The 21441-nt window shown below is 46.9% G+C and overlaps 4 protein-coding genes across 13 annotated transcripts in view; 3 read left to right on the forward strand and 1 right to left on the reverse strand.

The window, feature by feature from the left end:
• The window catches only part of LOC120947615 (ankyrin repeat domain-containing protein 11-like), a 39540-nt gene extending 29475 nt beyond the window's left edge, over window positions 1–10065 (forward strand). For 8 of the 10 annotated variants that reach the window (XM_040363081.2, XM_040363080.2, XM_040363083.2 and 5 more), the window contains 2 exons: window positions 6869–8117; window positions 8181–10065. In XM_040363081.2, coding sequence (XP_040219015.2) covers window positions 6869–8117; window positions 8181–9840 — 2909 coding nt within the window. In that variant the 3' untranslated portion in view covers window positions 9841–10065. Of the gene's footprint in view, window positions 1–5500; window positions 6800–6868; window positions 8118–8180 lie in introns of those variants that run through there. The other 2 variants (XM_040363082.2, XM_040363088.2) reach the window with 2 other exon arrangements.
• Window positions 10066–11363: 1298 nt separating this feature from the next.
• On the reverse strand, window positions 11364–12743 carry LOC120951153 (probable malonyl-CoA-acyl carrier protein transacylase, mitochondrial). The gene has a single exon (XM_040369701.2). The coding sequence runs from the start codon at window positions 12635–12637 to the stop codon at window positions 11444–11446; it is 1194 nt and encodes a 397-aa protein (XP_040225635.1). The 5' UTR covers window positions 12638–12743; the 3' UTR covers window positions 11364–11443.
• Window positions 12744–12838: 95 nt separating this feature from the next.
• LOC120951152 (cytoplasmic tRNA 2-thiolation protein 2) lies at window positions 12839–14356 on the forward strand. The gene has a single exon (XM_040369700.2). The coding sequence runs from the start codon at window positions 12942–12944 to the stop codon at window positions 14292–14294; it is 1353 nt and encodes a 450-aa protein (XP_040225634.2). The 5' UTR covers window positions 12839–12941; the 3' UTR covers window positions 14295–14356.
• A 2840-nt stretch (window positions 14357–17196) lies between these two features.
• On the forward strand, window positions 17197–21370 carry LOC125906787 (uncharacterized). The gene has a single exon (XM_049607231.1). It carries the CDS (start codon window positions 17403–17405, stop codon window positions 20574–20576), a length of 3174 nt encoding a protein of 1057 aa, XP_049463188.1. The 5' UTR covers window positions 17197–17402; the 3' UTR covers window positions 20577–21370.
• Window positions 21371–21441: the final 71 nt, after the last annotated feature.

Below are 21441 nucleotides of genomic sequence, written 5' to 3' on the forward strand. Positions count from 1 at the left end.
ACGAAGCACAGCAAACGATCTATCGAGAGCCAAAGTATCGGAAAGAAGGAGACTACCAAAATTGTTTTCGAGCCTGATGGCCTGCTGCTTGGCAAAAAAAGGGACACGCGTTGGCGAACCTTTTTTGTTGGGTGGGCGGGCTGTTCAACAGTGTATGCCGCGCACACACGCGTTCGCTCCAAGTTTCGGTTAATATACTTTTGTTTTATTGGGAAAGTTTTCTGCTTTAAATTTGCATGCTTTATGCCAGTTGTGGTGTATTCATCAGCATGTGAGAAGCTGGAAGGTCTGGCAGTAGACGTAGAAGTAGAAGTAGTAGGGAAGCATTGAATGAAAACGGTATCTAAGCATTTTCTAGGACAGGGGTTGGCAAACTTTTTCAAGAAGCGGTCCAGATTGAACGATTGAAAGATGCCCTAATTTGCTGATTTATTATATGATGCTGGTAAATGATTGAAAAATTGAAGAAATCAAACGTTAGTTACTAAAAATTGGGCTTAATCTGACGTTAATCCGATTCTTAACATTAATAAGTGAAATAGCAACATTTTTTATATAAATATTTATGAAAATAAATTAAAACAGATTCTTGAATGCAAAAAACGTGTTATTTTAGTTTATAAAAAATAATTTCAAACTTGTTCGTATTTAACTGATCCACATATGACAAGTCATTAGTATTGACAAGACATTCAGTATTGATGTTTACAGACATTCTGAAAACCATTCCATAACCAAACACATGCATCTAATTGCTAATCTTCTTCCAAAAACGCTTAAAATTGAAATATTTATGTAAAACATCACATTTCCTATGTTTAGTACTTAATACAGAGGTTGGAAACAACAATGAAAGCTTGATGAGCTTAATTGCTCCACATGCTTCTTTACTATTCAATCTATTCTGCTCTTTTTGTAAATTACCAGCAAACATGCGTTGAGATATTTTAACCATAATCAAGTCAAAGGTCCTGGGGCAAATGTGTCGTCAATTCGTACCACTTAACAACATGCCCTTCATGGGTTCAAGCCCCAAATAGACCGTGCCGCCATACGTAGGACTGACTATCCTGCTTATTACGGGGAGTAATCCAATAGTCACTGAAAGCCAACCCCACAAGTGGTACACAGGCAGGCCTTGACCGACAACGGTTGTTGAGCCAAAAGAAGAAGAACTTTGCCGACCCCTGCTGTATCGGCAACGGCAATGGATGCGAGGGAATGCGATAAGAACAACAGGAAACTTTTCATGATGAACGAGGATAAATGGTAGCTTTTGTGGCATGATTTCATTCCTTTTTTTCTTGAGGAGAGCTTCAGGAAAAACAAATAGTCGACAGTATATTGCTTTTGACTTGTGTGGGGTTAAGCATTAATGCTTGACGCACGAATGTAGATTTTTTTGTATAAAGCAAGATGAACATGAAAAGAAAGTTAAACGCCCGGGTTACGTCATTGTTTTGAGATTGAATTGTGCTTCTAGACGCGAGATGTCTTAATTTCCGATGTTTAATAATGTTGCCCAAGAAGGGTGCTCCTTAAATAAAGCATATTCAGCGCTAAAGAGCACTCCTGTGTGTTCCCACAATTTGAACGAAAAAATATGGCTACACAAAAACCGTCCAATAATATGAAAATAATTACACAACTAAGCACAAAAAAGCGCACCCACGTTCGACGACAAAATACGTCGCGTGAATGACCACAGTTTAAGAAGCGCTCTCAAGCGTTGCTCTCTCTCTCTCTCTCTCTCGCCACTACCACAGCTAGACACAGTAGTGGCTCATGGGAACAGTAACAAAAAACCTCCACAGTCCTGCAAAGTGTTTGACAAAGCTTCCAGTGGGAATTAGCAGCAGCAACAGCAGCAGCAGCGAAAAGATCCTTCACTCTGGGGTGGCCCCATTCGAAACCTTACGAGGTGGTGGCCCCCCCACTGAAGCGTTGTGTGGTGCGTCCCCACGAGCAAGGGCGGCACAAGTGTGTACCCCCGGCGTGTGGTGTGGCCTCTTGTGTCATTGAGCCCTCGCACAGACAGTTAGACCCGTTCATCGATAGCGCTTTGCTTCCCTCGCGGGGAGGTTGGTTGGTTGGTTGGTGTGATGATGGTGGGTTTATAATTTCACACTGCTGCTCGCGTTGGGGGAGGAAATGGGAACTTCCACTGTGTTTGTTTACTTTTGTGGCGCTCTTTTTTTTTTGTTCGTTTTCTTCTTTTCTGTGTACACTAATTGTGCAAAGGGCATCATCATCGAGCATGGGAAGAACGCCACAAAGTCAGGACGAGAGAAGTGGTGATGGTGGTTTACTCTAATGATTATGTGCTTAGCGATCGTTTTCAATTTCTTTCTTCTTTACCAAACCGCCGTCGACGTCCCCGCAACCTCTTGTACTACTGCCCTCGATGTCGAGGTTTATGTGTCTCTTCATGATATTTATGTTTTAATTCAACATTTCTCACTGTTTACATTTCGTAGCCTTCTCACTCTGTGCCTTGCGGCGCAGGGGGTGCCTTAGTGTGTCTGTTGCACATCCGTCGTTGCAAGCTAATGCGACCAACAATCGTTTGCGGGCTGGCTTTCAAATAAACGAATCGACTTACTTACGAGTACTTGTACGCCGTACGACGATGATGATTCACGGCAATTGCGACCGAGCGACCGATAGGCGCCAAACAACGTATTTTTCCAAGGAATTTCTAATTGTTATGTTTACGAGTGAAATGAAATGCGTTGGTGTGCGAGGGGCAAATACGAGGTGCGTACTGCTCGTTTCCTGTCCGACGATATCTATGGCACGAGGAGTCTCCGGGGAAGTTGTTATCGTGGAATGGGAAATGTCTTCCTCTGGCGCTTGTTATTTGAGACTGTGATGGAAATGATAGGCAATGGTCCGAACTATAGTTAAAGGTAAATTCATTTGCTCTTGTCTAATTGGAGTTGTTGGAAAGGTTGGATGTATAATAAGATTTGCAAATGACAGCAGCCAACAGTCCCTGGAAGCTATTGTGAAATTGGGATAGCCAATCCCTGGAAGCTATTGTGAAAGCTCACCGTGGTACGAAATGTGTTTAGCCAAGTTGTGTCAAGAAGAATTCAAAGTAAATGGCCTTTATCTCGTTCATCCTTGTGCGTTAAACGATCATGACACTTATTTGGAATGGGTCGTAACATCTTGAGGCGATTGGATTGGAGATCTTGACAAGATATGTCCTAGTCAGCGTCATTAGTAGAAATTTCTGACGTCATTTCCAATGATATCTTTAACATATCTCAGAAGATATCTTAGCTTTGCCAATGTCCTCCCAAAATTCGCTCCAAAACTCGCCCCAGCTCGGTTGCCCTCACAAAATTCACACTCTAGCGTACCGCCATGTCAAAGTTTTTACCTATATTGAAAAGCTCGAACAGTTTAAAACCCATAAAAAAGCGTTATGCAAATCCGAGAGCGCACGACGGTATTGCTGGATGGATGGAGCCAGCCGTCCACCATAAAATGAAATTAAATTATTAGTTCTGCTTCCATGGCTGTACGCGGCTCTGAGATGGATATATGGTCGTCGTCGCCGTCGTTGTCCTCCTCGGCAGTGGTGTTGGTGATGGGGCCCGACTATGGGTCCTACTAGCATCATAAATCCAAACTCCTTCTTCGGTGCAACTCCAAAGGCTCTCTAACTCATTTTTACTGCACGCGGCGAATTTCATTTGCGCTGCTTAATGTCGTCCCATGCCTTTCTGCAGTTAGACGGACGGATCCGTGTGTGTGTGAGAGGTTATTGTCCAGTGTTGGATGGATAATTTGTGCAAAATGGTGTCGTAAAACTTTTCACCTTTTGTGCGCGAGCGATGTGTGCATGTTCCGAAAGGCGATCCTAAGGGTCGGTTTTGGATTTTGCCTTTTTTAGTAAGAAGGACTAAATGGAGCTGGATTGTGCGGACAGGAGACAGAGAAGCCTTAAGCCTATCAGTCACACACAACAACACACGATGAGGTGCAATAAAAATGCACCAGAAGATGCACAGATGGGCGTGCTGCATATCCGTATTCTCCAATGTCGATTCTCACACGAAACGCAATCGATTAATTGCGACCGAGCGAGTCTCATAAACTATATGACCGAAGTTATGATGTTGCCAATCTCTGGAGAGCTATAAATCTGTAGAAATCGTGCTCTAATCAAGCCCCATTGCTTATGATTTTGCCGAAACGATCTCTCCGCTGACTGATGCACAAAAACCGATCGTTAAAAAGCGATTGATACTGCACTGGCGGCCGGTTATATTGCTATTGCGAGGGTCTTAAAAAATATGCCAATTTAAATTTAAATTTGTTCTGAAATTACATACAACCATCAAATGGAAAATGATGCAGGAACATTGCATTGGTGGTGTTTCGCACGAAAGAGGAAGATCGTTAAATCCCTTGAAATGTCCTTGGTTTGTTGGGAAACCATCAACATCTCAGAAGTCCAAATCCAATCCAAGTTGGCCTTGGTTCGGTGATGTTATTGCTAGAAAATAATATACTTTTGCAGAGGAAAAACGGCTCACATGCACAGACGAGCTTCCTGGAACATAAATTTGTTATCCTTTCGTTAGTTCGTCTCGAGTCTTACATTTTTCTTGTTGCCACTTTTTCCCCCCTTCTCTGAGAACAGCCGAGAAACGGTTTTACGCATGGCGACGGCAATGCGCGCTCTGTGGCGACGAAGACGGTTAAAAACAGGCAATAAAACGGTGGTTTGCGTTTAAAACCGTATCGAATAGTTGGCCATGGAAACGCACCGTGCCCTCTCTTTTGCACCTTTTGCAGAAACAGCAGAGTTGCTAGGGCAATGTGCATGAAGCGAACCAACTACTGCTCTCCACGTGGTCGTAAAATTTTACCGGCGACGACCCCGTGGCAATGCTTGCATATTCGCCCTCTGGACTCCGTGGGAGCTGATCCGTCGTTGCACTGATCCTTGGAGCCTGCGCATGGAAGGCAGTGATGAGTGTTTGAAGGATGAATGGCAGTAAAAAAAAGAAGCTTAACATGCATATCTGCGGTGTGTGTGTGTGTGTCTCTCGGTTTTATGAGCCTTCCCGGGTCTGTAACGTTGCAGCGAATAGTTTCCAATACAGCAGTTCAATATAGCCAAGAAGACATAAACCAGAGTGTAGAAGGGGTAGTAAAGCGCAGGTCGCGCATCCTGTGCCGGAACAGAGAAACTGTGCGCAGCTCTCCTTCACGGTGGTCCTTGGGTGTCTTTGGCATTTCTTTGCAAACGAGTTCAAGACACTTCAAAGATCCGTCTTAAACCAAAAAAAAAACACATTCCAAATTTTTGAAGCAGTATTTGCGCAACTACTACTAGCCACACAGCACAAACGTTTTTGACACAGCTTCAGAGACGAATTTTGCAAAAAAAAAAACAACATAAAACGATGATTTATGGGGATGCGTGTTTATTGGCGTGTCTGTTGCCTGTGTTGTCTGAGAAACGTGTTTTTTGCCAATCAGCAAGGAACTATTTATTATAATAAGCAACATAAAACAGTGAACGGAATGAATAGTGTCGCCGTGTCGCTGTGTCCTTTCGAAAGGGAGATCATGGAATGGTCATCCATCCTGCTAGGTCCAACTTGGATAAATCCCTGCCATTAGAACGTTTCGACCGGCCTCTATCATAACCTTTTTACTACGCTATGAACCAATATCACCATCATTTTGATGATGCATTTAATGATGGCAAAAAATAAACACGTCTCTTTCTCTCTCTCTCTGTACTGAGATTGAAACCGTATATTGGGCCACTCTGAACATAAAACTAACACTAACACACAAACACACAAACGTAGCTCATCATCGATTGTCGATATCATTAAACAGAGAGGCGGCCACCACCACCCGCCGGGGATAAAGCGGCGTATCTCAAGAAGAGCAGACTGGGGAACCACGACGACGACGACCCTCACGCAAAGATCTCCGCCAGCCGGGGGCCGCGCGCGTTGGTGGCGCGACGAGCAAGCAACATTAAATATTTTCCTTCGATCTCGATCCACTTCCCCTTCTTCTTTTATCCCTCCCGATGGGACTCGAGGATGGGGCCATCGAACTCCACTCCCCCCTCCCCCCTCGAACTCACTTGTCGAAGCTCTTTCTCTTTCTTCTCGCTCGCCCGTTGTGGCGTCGGCAGTGTGTCGGTGTAAAAGCAAAACGGCTAAAATAGAACAAATATTATCGCTTCACCCGCGGGTTTGTTGGTTATTGTATCGTGATAGAAAGCGGGCGAGAGAGGAGGTGGAAGTTAGCGAAGAGTTTCGCGGTTTTCTTTGCCACCGCCGCGCTGCGTTCGTCACGTGGTGGCTTTGGTGTCCCTGCTGGCTGTTGCCGCCGTTTGCTCGGATTGTTTGCCTGCCCTCATTACTTATTACGGAGGATATCACTCCGGCTCTGTGTGTGTATGTGTTTGCGTGTGTATGTTCACGCAACGCCATGTGCCATGAGTCAGAGAATAATGTTGTTTTATTTTGCCGGAGCCGGTAGGGAGTTATTGTAGCCGTGTTTTTTTTTTTTTTTGCTTGTTTGCGTGTGTAAATAATTCTCCACCATCCAAGAGAAACGCTATCGGTTGTTGCAAAAAAAACGGGAAGGGAAAGCAAATAGTATTTAGCGATAAAGGTTCACCGAGCGCTAAAGCCCATATCAGCATCTTGAAGACGGGGCGAACGAGATCGGTCGGTCGGTCGGGTTGGCATGCAAAAGTTTATTACAGAAATATCCGTCGCCGCATTACAGAACGCTTTTACGCTTGGTGGTGTGGTCCATAAAACCCCACACATTTAGGACTTTTATTAATCTTTGATTTCGTTCCTCTCTTCACCAGACAATGCCGTCTCCTCCCGGCACCACGGGCCGCATATGAAGAAGTCGGCCAACTCGTCCGCTGACACCGGCAGCAGTGGCGGTGGACCCGGTTCCGGCAAGCGAACGCACGGAAACAGCAATAGCAACAGCAGTAACAGCAACACGATGGGTAACACCCACCAGGACAATGACCATGCCGGTGAGCATGCGGGTTTGGGCGGTAGCGCCAGCGCGAAGGATAAGGACGAGGACGATATTTACGAATTTAAATCCACCCCGAAAGATTCCAGCTCGAGCTCGAGCGACGAGAAGGAGGTTAGTGGCGGCGGCGGCGGCGGCAAGAAAGGATCGGGCGATAAGACGGGCGACGGGGCACACCATCACGACGCGCACGACCATCATCACGGTGGCTCGTCGCGGGACGATCCGCTAGCGCTGGGCCATCATCACGCGGCGGACGATAAGCAGAAGGATGGTTCGGGCAGTGGCGGTGCGGATCATGGGCCTGGCAGCGGTGGCAGCCTTTCCTCCACTTCCGGTGTACCGAAGCGACCCTTTTCCGAGCTTAACGATGGCGGCGATGACGGCGGCCCAACGAACGAGGATGAGACGAAGCGCAAAAAGCGCAAAGATGCTGACCCGCTGGGAGGGCTCGGTGGCGTCGGCAGTGGTGCGGGAAAGGATACAGCTTCCTCCGGCAGCCTGTCCGGCGGGAAATCGGGCACGGGTGGTAGCCGAGGCTCTACGCCCCGCCAGGAGAAGGGTGGCAAGGCGGCGGGCGGTGTAGTGTCGGCGAAAACGCTCGGACTGTCGGCGAAGGGTGCGCTGGATCGGAAGAGTCCCTGCGCAAGCCCCAAACCGTCCCAGGGAGGTGTTGGCGCCGGGGGCGGAAGCAGTATGGCAAGCGGGGCAGCGGCAGGTACAAACGTCACCGGTTCCGGTGGGACTACTGGATCGATCGGGGGGACGGCGGCCAGTGGATCGACGGCCGCAGGCAAGGGTGGATCGTCCGGTACGAGCAGCAGTAATGACAGCGACGGAGAAAGCACCCTGATGGGCGGCGTCGAGGACGGCGGCAATGGGAAGGGCGGCGGTGAGGGTGGCTTTGGGGGTGGCTTCAGCGGTCCCAAGGTGCCGCCCCTCAAGATCGTCATTCCGCAGCAGAGCGCGGCCGGCGACGCGGAAGTCGGTGGCAACACGCGCAACGGGAAGAACGCGTCGACGCGCAACCATGCCGCGCTGCCGTACGTGGTGGCGTCCTCGAACAGGTAAGGCGATGCTGGAGGTAACGTTGTGTCTAGGCATTCTAATCTCTTTTTCCTATTTTGCAGCAACGACTCGACGGCGGACAAGGAAAGCACTTCGTCCCGCAGCGCTAGCCCGGCCGATTCGAAAAGCTCGGACGAGAAAAATCCCTCCCAGAGCGGCACCAGCAAGGATGAGCGGACGCAGCAGCGTGTGTTGCGCAGCTCGCACCGTGGCGGCAATAGCAACAGCTCCGCCAAGGATGGCAACACGTCCGGTGTCGATCGGTCGAACAATTCGTCGCCGCAGATGCAGCAGCAGGGCAACAGTGGTTCGCCCTCGCCGATGTCCAGCGGCGGTTGTGATGCGACGGAGCGGGGAGGTGGAGGAGGCACGTCCGGTGGTGCGGGTGAAGGAGGAGGTCGTTCGACGCAGACAAACAGTCCAGCGGGAGCGACAGCGACAGGAGAGGGTGATAATGGCTCATCGACTGGTGGCACGGGAACGGGCGGCAATCCAAAAAGCCCCACCAACGTGACTGGTGCCACGGGAGGAACGGGGACGGGTAATAGTGGATCAAACGATAGCTCCGCTGGAACCGGAACGGGCGGTGGAACAAATGGAACCGGTTCATCCTCCAACTCCACTGCCCGGGGCGATGGATCGGGTGGAGGAGCATCGGGAGCGGCCTCATCCGGTGGGCAATCGTCTGCAGGCGGCAATGGAACAGGATCGTCCGGCACGGGGCCGACACAAAACAACAACTCATCCTCATCGTCCTCCTCGTCCTCCTCTTCCTCCACCTCCGAATCGTCCGTCCATCCGCGCAAGCGGAAAATCAAAACGAACAAAGACCAATCCGCCGCTACTGCCTCGTCCGGTGCGGCGGCCGGTAGCAATGCGACCGGCACTGGCAGCAATTCCGGCACCGCTCCCGCCGGTTCAGCGGGTTCCTCCGCTTCCTCATCCTCCTCCTCCTCCTCCACCTCCGGGGCGGGTGCAACGGCGAGCGAGGACAAGAAGGAAGCGCGCGAAGAAACGCCCGACGTCCATCCGCACGATCAGCCGATCACGAACTGCTACCAGATGTATCTGAACATACGCAAGCAGATCGAGCGGCGCCAGAAGAGCTTGTTCCCGGTGCAGCCGAAGCCGCCGCAGGGCTTCAAGGACTACCTGATGAACCGGTGCACGTACGCGCTGGCCGGCAAAACGCCGACCGAACCGAACGTCCAGGTGCCGGCCACGCTGCCACCCTCGCTGAAGGAGATGTTCCAGGCGCAGGAGAAGGAGCGCCACAAGCTGCGCATGCAGCACATCGTCGAGAAGGAGAAGCTGGTGCTGGCGGTCGAGCAGGAGATACTGCGGGTGCACGGGCGGGCGGCCAGGGCGCTCGCGAACCAGTCGCTCCCGTTCTCCGTCTGCACCATCCTAAAGGACGAGGAGGTGTACAACATCATCACGCCCGAGCAGGAGGAAAAGGATCGGAACGCGCGCAGCCGGTACAACGGGCGGCTGTTCCTGAGCTGGCTGCAGGACGTGGACGACAAGTGGGAGAAGATCAAGGAGGCGATGCTGCTGCGCCACCACAACGAGGCGGAAAGCTTGCACGCGGTGCAGAAGATGGACTGGGAGTGGAAGATGAAGGAGCATCTGCTGTGCGAGTTTAAGGCGAAACCGTTCATCGACGAGACGTACGTGCCGATGGTGAACGTGAACGACGATTTCGATCTGCTGCCGGCGTAGATAGATAGGTGCGCTCAAGCGTTGCGCATTTTATTTTTTGCTTTTGCGGAACACCAGCGTGCGTTTTTTTTATTTGCGCAGAATTGCGCATGGAGTGGATGCAGACCGGTAAAGGATGTATTTCTTTTTTTAATCACGTGGAAGACCGTAAGACGATTGTTGGTGTAAATATATGTACTTAGCATGTAATCAGATACCGGAATAAAAGTATTAAAATACAAACTATTCCCTCGTTGCTCTTACTTATCCGGCGCAACAAACGCTTTGCGGTCTTGGCCTGCCTCTGGAGTGTTCGAAACCACTCACGGCTCAACCCCCCTTCGTCTGTCAGACCATTATCCCGTCCTTAATGGCGGACGCCTGCACGCCATCTTGCCATCTCAGTTTGAGCCTATCACGCCTCCTCTGTCCTTGTGGACGGCCTAAAAAGACTTTACGAACTGGGTCGTCCGTTTCCATGCATACAAAATGTCCAGTCCACCGGAGCCTGGCGAACTTGATACGCTGCACGACAGTGAGCTCATCCATTGACCTTCCACACATACGGGGCCAAGTATCCTTCTGAGCATCTTCCTCTCGATCGCGGCTAAGAGGGTTTCGTCAGATTTGGACAGTGTCCATGTCTCAGAGGCGTATGTAATACCGGTACTATATAGGTACTACATAATCCTAGCATCGTCCATCGCGACAGGTTCTTTGAGGTGAACTGATTTTTCAGGCAGCCAGCATCCTTGCGCGCAACTCAGCTTCCATGCTATTGGCGTTGCTGACCCTTGACCCTAGATAGGCGAATTGCGGGACGACTTCTAAAGTGCGTTCACCTATATGTACGTCACGCCTACGTAGGTTCTGGTTATTTATTAGTAGGCCGCTGATGTTGCCACCTAGTTTGGTCTTTGCCTAGTTTATCTGCAATCCGAGGTTCTCTGCCGCCAGCACGATCCCTTGGTAAGCTTCTGCTACATAGGAGAGCCGCAGACCAATGATGTCTATATCATCAGCGTATGCCAGGATCTGGGTTGACTTATAAAACATGGTTCCCAAAAGTCTCCACCTTCGAGTCACAGATGGCCCTCTCTAGGGCCAAGTTAAATAGGAGACAGGCAAGCCCGTCCCTCGGGCGCAGACCTTTTGTGGTAGTAAAAAGTCTTGAGAGTTTTCCATCCCCCTTCATCTGGCAATTGACGTTGGTCATAGTCATTCTAACTAGCCTTATCAGAATGGCCGGGATTCCAAAAGAACTTATAGCGTCGTACAGTTTTACCCTGGTTATGCTATCATATGCGGCTTTGAAGTCAATGGACAGATGGTATGTGTCGTGTCTGTATTCAGCCATCTTCTCCAAGTTCTGCCGCATAGTGACGATCTGGTCGGTGGTTGACCCGGAACGGTCGTCTTCGTTTCGGTCGTTTCGGAATCCTCTTTGATAGTTTCCGACTTTCTCTTCGACGTGCGGGACAAGACGATCCTGAAGGATCATTGCTCTGTAATTGTGAATTTTAAAGCCAAACAAAGACATCCCATTAGCGATTTTGTACAACCTTTTTATTTCTCTATCAACCTAAACTCTACTCCAATCCCCACCCAATCGGGTTGCCTCCGATTACGCCTCCACATTCAGCGTCGTGTCCCAAGCCTTCGCATTGACCTGCTTCAGGATCGCTTTCAACCCCCGACCCGGTCCACACTCAAACGTCCGTGGGAAATGTTCGCCCTGCTTCCGCTCGTACATGATGTGCAACGTTTGCTCCCACTTGACCGGCCGCACGATCTGCTTCGGCAGCTGGCCCACAATGTGCCCGGCGCTCTTGTAACACTTCCCGTCCACGTTCGAGTGCACGCTGATGATCGGATCCTCAACGCGGATCTTCTTCAGTGCCGCCGCAAACGGTTCCACCGCCGGCTGCATCAGCTCCGTGTGGAAGGCACCACTAACGGGCAGCCTCTTGATGCGCCGTATGTTGAACCGTTTCGCGTTCGCCTCGAGAAAGCGTAACGCTTCCTCGTTACCCGCCAGCACCTTACACCCGGGGTACAGATAGTTCGCCACCCGACAGTCCGGCCCTTCGATGCCCTTCTCGATGCACCAGTTCAGTGCTTCCTTGCACGCCTCACCGATGCGGCCGTCCGCACCGAACAGTACCGTCGCCATCGCGCCCTTTGCCTGCTGGCTCGCGAGCTGCATCGCTTCCGCCCGGATCTGCACCAACCGCAGGCCCTTGTCGAAGGGTATCGCACCGGCAAACACGAGCGCGGTCAGCTCGCCCAAACTAAAGCCGGCCGTGGCGAAGCAGTTCTCGATCGCGTTCGGCCGCTCCTCGCGCAACTGTTCGAGCGCGGCCAGCGACGTTACCATGACGGCCGGCTGGCAGTACTTCGTTTGGTCGAGCTTGCTCTTCGGTCCCTCGATGCAGATCTTGAGCAGATCGTACCCGAGCACCTCGTTGGCGAGGGCGAAAATGTCGCGCGCCCCAGGGTACTTGAGCAGCTTCGAGCCCATGCCGACGTACTGGGTGCCCTGGCCCGGGAAGAGGATGACGTTCGTTTCCCGCGGGTCAATCTTTGGTCGGTTCGCTTTTTTCGACTGATCGCGGCTGATGTACGTGCCGGCCACGTACGGCAGGGTGGCCCACTCGCTGTCCGTCCCCCCGCCGGTCGGTTTAATATCGTCGAAGGTGGCCGCATTTTCCAACAGTTCCTTCACCTTTTCCGTGCCAACTACGGGCGGGAGTTTGGCGTCCGTCCCGAGCAGACGCAACGTCCGGTGGAGTTTGCGGTGAAATGCACGAAACAGCATGGCGAGTATTGAGTGTGTATACAAACTAAGAAACAATTAAAAAACACGAAAATTATCCTTGAGCAAAGGGATTATTTTTCTGTTCCCAGGCCGGCTTTTGAACGCACTTTGTTTACAATAAATCGGGACCCCGCTTGACAGTCGTCGAGTGCGCTGTCAAAGTGACAACCAGCAGCATGCGGTTTGTTGTTGTTTACGTTTCGCCGTTCGCCAACGAGAAATTATCCCACGTTGTGCAAAGCTAGCACGGAAAAGACGAATTTATACAGCATTGTTTCTCGGTTTTAGACGCTTGCTGGCCAGCATGTGCAGTATCGTAGAGGACGACTTTGGTGACGAGGGCGGTGCACACGCCATGAAGGAGGACACACCGCAGCCGGAGCTGGGCGGTAATGAGCTGTGCCGCAAATGCAACACCGAGCAGGCCGTTTTGAAGCTCAACCAGAAGGAACCGCAGTGTCGGGTTTGCTTTCTCAACTACGTGCGGCACAAGTTTCGGGCTTCGCTGGGTTCCACAAAAATCGTGCGCCGTGGATCGCGCGTACTCATCATCCTTACCGGAGAGCCGGCGAACGTGACCCTGCTCGATATGGTACGGTTCGGGCTGGTGCAGGATGCGTTCAAGCAGCTACGGATAGTACCGGTCCTACTGTACGTCGATGACGATTTCGTTGGAAACACACCGGAAGCAAGATTACAACAGCTGGCGGAGCGATTACAGGTGTTCAAGCAGTTCGAGAGCTTCCCGGCGTACTATACCGTGTGTGGTTCTTCGCGGCACGTTGCCCTTACGTTTGACGGCGCCTTTTCACCGGCCGGTTTTGAGCAAGATGAAGCGCGACTGCTGCAGGTGTTGGATGCGGTCCGATCGGTTTCGTCCAAGCAGGATCTACTGGAGCAGGTGCGCAAACAAACGTATCGTCAAATCGGCCATGCCCTCCAGTGTGCCTACGTCTTCCTGTCCGACATTGGTGTCGATCTGGCCAAAACGCTACTCTCGAATGTGGCTCTTGGTCGTGGATGTTCCCTTGCGCAGGATGTAGCCTTCTGTGATGATCGCTATAATACGGTGAAGCTGGTACGACCAATACGCGACCTCAATCCGGACGAGGTTAGCAACTATTTGCAGTACAGCGAGCAACCATTGCTGTCCTACTCGCCCGCCAAACACTTCGAGGATAAGCCAAGCTTGCAGAATTTGACCGCCAAGTTTATCGACAATCTGATGCAAAGCTTCCCGTCGACGGTATCGACCGTGTACCGAACCGGTGATAAATTGGACGCACCGAAAGCAGCACGAAACGGTCCCGCCGTCGGCGATGGAACATCGGAACGGCAAGACGAAAGCGAGGATTTTCTTGCCCTGTTTGACAGAACGCTCACATTGGACGATCGGCCGTCGGGAGAGTGTTGCCGTTTCTGCGGTGCTGCCTTAGACTATCGAGGTTCGAAAACGCTGTTTGCTACCGAATATTCGCGCCTCGTTTCGTCCCGGATTAATGCCGCCTGCAGCCATGAGGATATTTTGCTAAAGTCCAAGCAAATGGAATTGGATGCGGAACGTGCGGTAAACGGTGAAGACGACCAGGGTGAAGAGCGCGTGCTTATGAAGCAGCTTTGCCATGGGTGTAGGAATATTTTTGAAGATTTAAATTAATAAATATGAGATGATCATATAATAAACGTACTATTTTGAGGAAAAGAAAAAACATTGGTTGATAGTCATTTTTAAGCTAGCAGATTGAGAATGTATCCTGAGGAAAACAGTGTTCAGGTTCCTAACGTAACTATGTTCAGGTTCCTAACGTGTGGTAGGCCGGTCTGGCTATCGCCAAAGTCGCCAACTGTTTAAATCAGTTCAAAATGCTGGTAAAGTTAAATCCACAAAAACTCACCGTGAAGAAATCTATATTACACTGATAGTTACAAGTAATCTCTTCAAACGTATTTTGTGAAGAAAGCCGAGGATCACTCAATGGTTATGATAATGTTCAAATGTTTTATAGTTTATAAATAAAACATCACTAACAGTAAAAAAGTACAGTAGCAACAATGTTATCAAATTGCCGAGGTGGTGCTTCATTGGTGATGGTAAATATGCATTTACCCAACACAGGAGGTGACCAAGACGCACTAGATATTGATGAAGGTGCTCGCAACAAAGTATTTGAAGCCACACTGTAAGGGTTGCTGGAGTAATATGCCACTCTGAAGCAAAACCCTACCTTTCCTGATTTTCTATGACCAAAATCGCGTTTTGATCGAGAAAGAAGCAGTCAAGAGCGAACTAAAACATGGTCGATCTGAGAGTTATACAGCTCAGCATGCACGGAAAAGCTATAAATTACCAAAATAAATAAATAAATAAATCAAAAAATTAATTAATTAACAACACCTCTTCGGTTTGGGTACATATTGATTTTATCAAAACAAACCATTTGTTAAAATTACCGCTCCGAAAAGGGATAAAAGTCCAAAAACCTTTATTTTAAAATCAGATCTTCAAACCGCACATAAATGTTTCGATAAGTAGATAGACTTACTCGCATTTTAATCGAAAATGTTTTCAACTATGACCGGGCACATAATGCACTCAGTAGATCGGGTCAGAATGCACTAGTCAGTGCGTTTTCCCCATGGTGGTGGTGCGTTGTTAGGAAAAACGTCCTGTCCGTCGTTTTAAACGTCCGTCGTTTTTAAAAAAAATTAAAACCATATTAAGTGATAAAATCAACAATTGTTGACAAGTTTCATTAAGAAACATAAAATCAATGTTCCTTAAGTGGTGCGAATTACCCCAGAAGCCCCTATCTATCAAGCAAACAGAAACCATATGAAATATGCAACAATCTGGGCCAATTTCGAAGTGGACCACCCATCAAGAGATGAGTATAAGCATAAACAAACAGACACACGGAATACAACAAAATCGAGGTGTTGATGAAAGGTCAGCTGCATCTACAAACACGAGAGACGAATGCAGTCGCGAGACTCAAAGTCTTTATAAACAACACAACCAACCAACCTTCTGCATATGCGATCGCGAATCAATAATTTGTTACAATCACCCGAGACATCTGTATGGACAACGTATTGCAGGTAATATTGGAGCATTGGTGGCGTGGTTAATAAATTAGAATGAGAATAATTGAGAAAAGATCCAAAGTTGATAATATTAAACCATTTTGTAAGATTTCAAAAACATCCAGAGCTTAATGGCTAGAAGGAAGTTGAGGAAAATATTTACATATACGATCAGAATATTGCAAAATTGATGTGAAGCAAACCTTTTGCGATAACCAGTGAGTAATTGTCATGGTTAATCGCCATTGAACCAAGCATTTGTCCATGGTGCGCTAGCAAAGAAACAAGTGAAGCTTGATTATGTTTTAACTCATAAACGACCTGATAAGGATTTAACGATTCCCATATCGGGTTACAAAATAACAGAAGTTTTGAAAACCATTAGACGTCACAAATTATGGAGATTTTTATAAGAACAATAACCTGCGACTTATGTGCATGGTATGACATACATGAGCATTGGTATTGTAGAACATAAACAAGAAAAATAGTTTCTGTTAACCACCATATAATACAGATCTATTCCAAACATAATTGATTCTATTATTATTATTATTATTTATTTTCATATTGTCAGCCGCCTAGGGTTTCACAATAATATATCTTACAAACTATGGAAGAAGGAAATGTTAAGGATGGGAGATTGATGATAAAGACAAGGACTCAGAAAGACGAGAGCGAAAACTGGACAAGAGAACATGGTGGTCGAACATATCATAAGCTTGATTAAATTCGGTGCAAGCTCTCAAAAATGGATCTTTCTGACCAAAAACAGAACTGCGGGAGGGGGTAAAAATGGGATTTTACACCCGGCGATTCGTTCGTGCGGTAGGTAATGTAATTCTTATCTGTGTATTCGTAGCTCCGTTTATATTAAAATAATAACCAACAATCACTGGGAACACGCAGGCACTTGCGCATAAGCAATAATCTTATCAAATGCGTAAAGTGATTATTACACAGTGGCTCACTAAATTGATGGTACACTCAACTGTTTCGCAGCTTTTCTTTTTTTGCAAATATTGTGACCTGTTCTCAACTGTTATGTGTTTGATCAAAAAGAAGCATTATTACAAAAAAAAAATATTACAACATTATATAAAGTATGTCTTATTTTCCTAAATTGTTCAAAAACACCATTATTCGAAGTCAGACAATTGATTGTTTTGGTAATTTCCATTTACTCTGTCTCTTATGACTATTACGGAACTCATATTACCTAAAACAGAAATTTTACATCATTTATGATTATGTCTAAGGCCAGTGGCCCTCATTGCTCATGAAAAGCAAGTTTGCACCTCTAGAGAAGTGTATTCGTCAATACAATCACTAATGTATCACTAATATTTTTTATTTATTTTGAATCATATGGTTTTCGTTCATTTTGATAAAAAAATGAGACAGTTTGATAAGTTAAGTACGACCATATTTCATGTCCGAAAATCATATATGTTCAGAAAAATATTACATCGAATTGTAGCGACAGTTTAAGTGTACCTTCAAAATTGACCAAGATAATCGAAACAAGCTGCGAAAAAGATGAGTGTACGATCAATGAAGTGAGCCACTGTAGTTGGCGCCATGTACGCATGAACAATCGCCTGAGACGTGGAGATACTTGCTCAATCACACAGTACACTTCCAGCAATCGTTCCATCGTGACCATACACCAGTGATTAAAATGTGTATTGAAGAAACGCGAACCAATCTATCGTGCATTTCAGCACTCTTCGAAGCCATCTCGAGCAAGGATGAGACCATGCTAGCGGATGCCTTGCGAATGGCCACCATCGAAACTGTGCTGTGCTTTGAATCGACCTACGGAGTTTCACCGTTAATTTGGTGCGTTCAAACTGGCGACGTGAGTTATCTTGGATTGGTGGAATGTCTGCTGTCCAGCGGATTGTACGATTGCCAAATGGTTGACAGCAAGGGCCGCCCAGTACTAGCCAGCATAGCCGAGAAGCATACCGACAATCCTAAGTTTGTGGAAAAGTTAATTGAGCTTGAGATCCAGGGAGTGGATGAGGTAACCGCATGCTATAGAATATTAAGACAAAACTCGTTGCAATTACTTAAGCTTTATCTAACTATAAAGAAACTCGACGGAGCAGCATTGTTTCAATCACTGGCAAACGCTTTGATACAGCTAGAGGTAAAAAACTTCCCACTATCGTCAGAACTTAAAATATACGTGCAATGGAAGCTCGCCGACTATGGCCATCGACATTTATCGGGTGATTACAACCCCTCTCCAGGACAAACGACGCACCATGAGTGGAAGAGCCATATCAAAGAGATAAGTGATTGTTGGAGCGTTATAGCCCAAAAATATGATACTGGAGATTATGTAGACATTGACGATCGTTTATTGCAACGACTGACAGTAATCCATAACCATCTCTATTTTCTGCAGTACAAACCATTCGTTAAGCACCTGCCGATGATAGAGCTGATATTTTGTCTGGCGATATTTCTACGATCATTTAAGGTCGATTCCGTGGTCTATCGCATGCTAGTGAATAAACGGCTTATATTACAGTTTTTACGCATGGTGGTTCCGCAATTAAATTATATCAAAGGGAGTCTTCTGGATATAGAAACGAAGTTAAAGGGTATAGTACAGGATCACGATCAATCACTTGAAGTTTTAAAAAGGGATGCAATAATTGAAAGTATTTCCGAGGAACTGGAAACCATGGCTGTTCCTAACAAGTCCTATGTCGTAGATCAATTCTGTGAAAAGATGGCAGCCGTTATATTTAAAACCGGTACTCTTCTTGACCAACCATGTGAGAATGATCTTATCGTGGACTTTTTGAAGCAAATTAAAAAGAGCAACAAACAATGGGCCCAACAGAAGATCGACGAAATAAATTATCTCAAACAAGAAAGCAAAGACCGTTTAGTAGCGTTAGTCAAAAGCCGTATACCTTGCACCACACACCCGGTGAATGTTGCCGATCGATTGATCAAACTAATGAAAGGCAAAACATCGCTGGCGCAGATCGTGGCCGATGAATCTTTTAGCATGGAACATCTGATGAGTAAACAGGATCGACGTAACGTACGAAGGATGATCAAGTGTTACAATAAAACGAAACAATACTACTCGCTCACCAAGATTTACGGTAGTTTATCCCAGGTGGGCGAATTAAATCACGAAAATGGGACCGTGTTTGTCCCGTGCATAAAGAGAGCACTTACCGTTTTAGGTGAGACGATGAAAAACACCAAAAGCACACCCAATATGCCGCACGGACGCATCCGCAACACCGTGGAGAAATTACTGATGCCGCAACTTTCGGCATTTAACATATCACATCGTAATACGTATGCAAAGGCATTTTCACTGAAAAGGCTTTTGATTGCGGATAATTTGGAAGAAAATATATTAATCAACCTACCACTCTACATGACCGTCGTGAGGGTAATGTTGTTACTGTTGATCGCGGTGCTGGGAGCCGATATCAGGCGCTCATTCTACGGTATGTTGTATGAATGTAATACTGTACAAGCGTTACGCTCGCTGCTACTATACGTAGAGAATGATGATGATTTTGCGAAAATGCTAAAGGAGTGTTTAAAAGAAGTTAAAAAGTATTTCGACAACATAGAGAAGCTACTAAAAGAACTAGAACATAGCCCCGTTGGACAGAAAGCTCAATTTGAACACGTCAAGCAACATTTCACTCAGCAATATACTTTGAGCAAAGAGTTGCGAACAATGCTGGAAACGGAAGAAGCAATCTCGAATTTGCGTAAAACGTGCTTTGCCTGCACCGATATCATAACAATCCGACGTTTGCTTCGTTGGAAGCTTGAATCACACCATCCGAACAGATTGTTGCAAAGAATGTCCAAAGAATGGGATACTTCTACTACAGAAATTAACTCAATGGTTAATCTCGATACACGATTAGTGACAATAAACATTGCAACCGTGCCAAACAAGCTTAAAATGATACAGATGGCTATGGACTCGGCTTACTATTACGGTTGCATCGAACACACGCGCCAGCTAGCCAAACAAATTGGAATAGATGCGACTGATGACTCGAAATACCAGACGCTTAATACTAAGCTTCGATCTTACTATGATAACATGTTCTTCCTCGATAACAAATGGAAGTCGCTAAATGAATTCTGCAAACAGAACCACATTTTGCTGCCGAGCGATAAAGTAAACAGTCTGCGTGAGGAAGATGAGGCCCGTCTGCAGCAGTTGTTTGAAGAGCGACAGAATAGATTACGAACAATCCTCGAAATAGGGAATATACGAGAGGTGGAAGACATTGCATGCTGTATGAAAACTATCTCCCCCTGCATTATTGCTGCGCTCGAGTACATTCAACTAGAAGTTTGCGAAATCTTGACCACAGTCGGATACTTTGGAGATAATTTCCACTATCTAAAGCATCGCATACCGATGATAATGGGGAAAAGCTATCGCAATCTTCTTGCACACGATGCCTTGTCCTACGATATGCTCAGCGACAGTGGAGAGGAAAAGCTGCTCATTAATGCGATCGTTTTAGCCAACACGAAAATAACTCTCTTCCCCACAGCCAATAACAAACCGCAATGCCGCAATACCATTGAACTAAGCTTTCCTACTCCCGAGAACACATTTCGATGGGTCGAAAAACAGGAAAAAATAATAGAAGTCTTGAAAGCGGACGACTCACAACTGCTGCAAGTGATGATGCAGGCCGGTGGAGAAATAAAAAGCCATTTCTATTATGCACTACAGCCGGATCAACACCAACCCTCTCATCTTGATCTCACGAAGATTGTTCATCGCTTTTGCCGTCCTAATTCAATTCAAGGACAGAGGCTTGCTGAACTTGGTTGACTCATACGGTTGCACACCGTTGGGCTGGGCTGCCAAAGTAGGTAATATCAAACTTTTGCATACAATCATGGAATATAGGCCGGACTTCGATAATACATCAGCAAATCGGGATGCCCTTAAATATGCACTCATGGCACATCACGCACAATGGGTCAAATGTTTCATCGAACTTCTCACCGCGAACGGCATCCAGGGAATTACGAAGCTGTTGGATATGGATTTAATCATATTGTCGCTTGATGTGGACGATTGGCAACTATCGGTGGTGCTGCTCGAGTACGAATTAGGTCATACTTTAACGAAGCAACCTACGAGAGGTGATTTAGATCGTTTTAATACTATTATACAGAGTGCTGGTGATCTAACGACCAAACTCGAATCGAAACGATTCATTATGTTGCTGGAATGTTTAATCCCGATAAGGCCTACAACCCCGTAGTACTATTCTCGCAAGTGTAGCTCCCCATGTTGTCTCTAACTTTTGGATGGTTCGCGTTACCGTGCGTTTACAAACACCGTCAAATAGCAGCGAATAGTGGAGACAAAATCGATGATATGATGTCATGAATATATTCAAATTGTTTGCATTTCATCGAATGTCACCGCACCGTACAGAATGATTGGATGCAAGGCTAGGATATCGTCTCTCGAAAAATCGTCTCGCTTACATATTGGCGTGAAATGATTCATTCATTTTGTTTTTGGCTACTTTTTTACTCTTCACGGCGAGAAAAGAGTACGGATAGATATATACAAGTACTGAGTTATAATAAAAAACAAACTAAAACAAAGAACATGAAGCTAAGCGTTGAAATTTTCTTTCATTTACTTAATAATCATGATTATAACATGATAATTGCAAGGG

This window comes from Anopheles coluzzii, chromosome 2, assembly GCF_943734685.1.
Source record: "Anopheles coluzzii chromosome 2, AcolN3, whole genome shotgun sequence".
Taxonomy (NCBI): Eukaryota; Metazoa; Arthropoda; class Insecta; order Diptera; family Culicidae; genus Anopheles; species Anopheles coluzzii.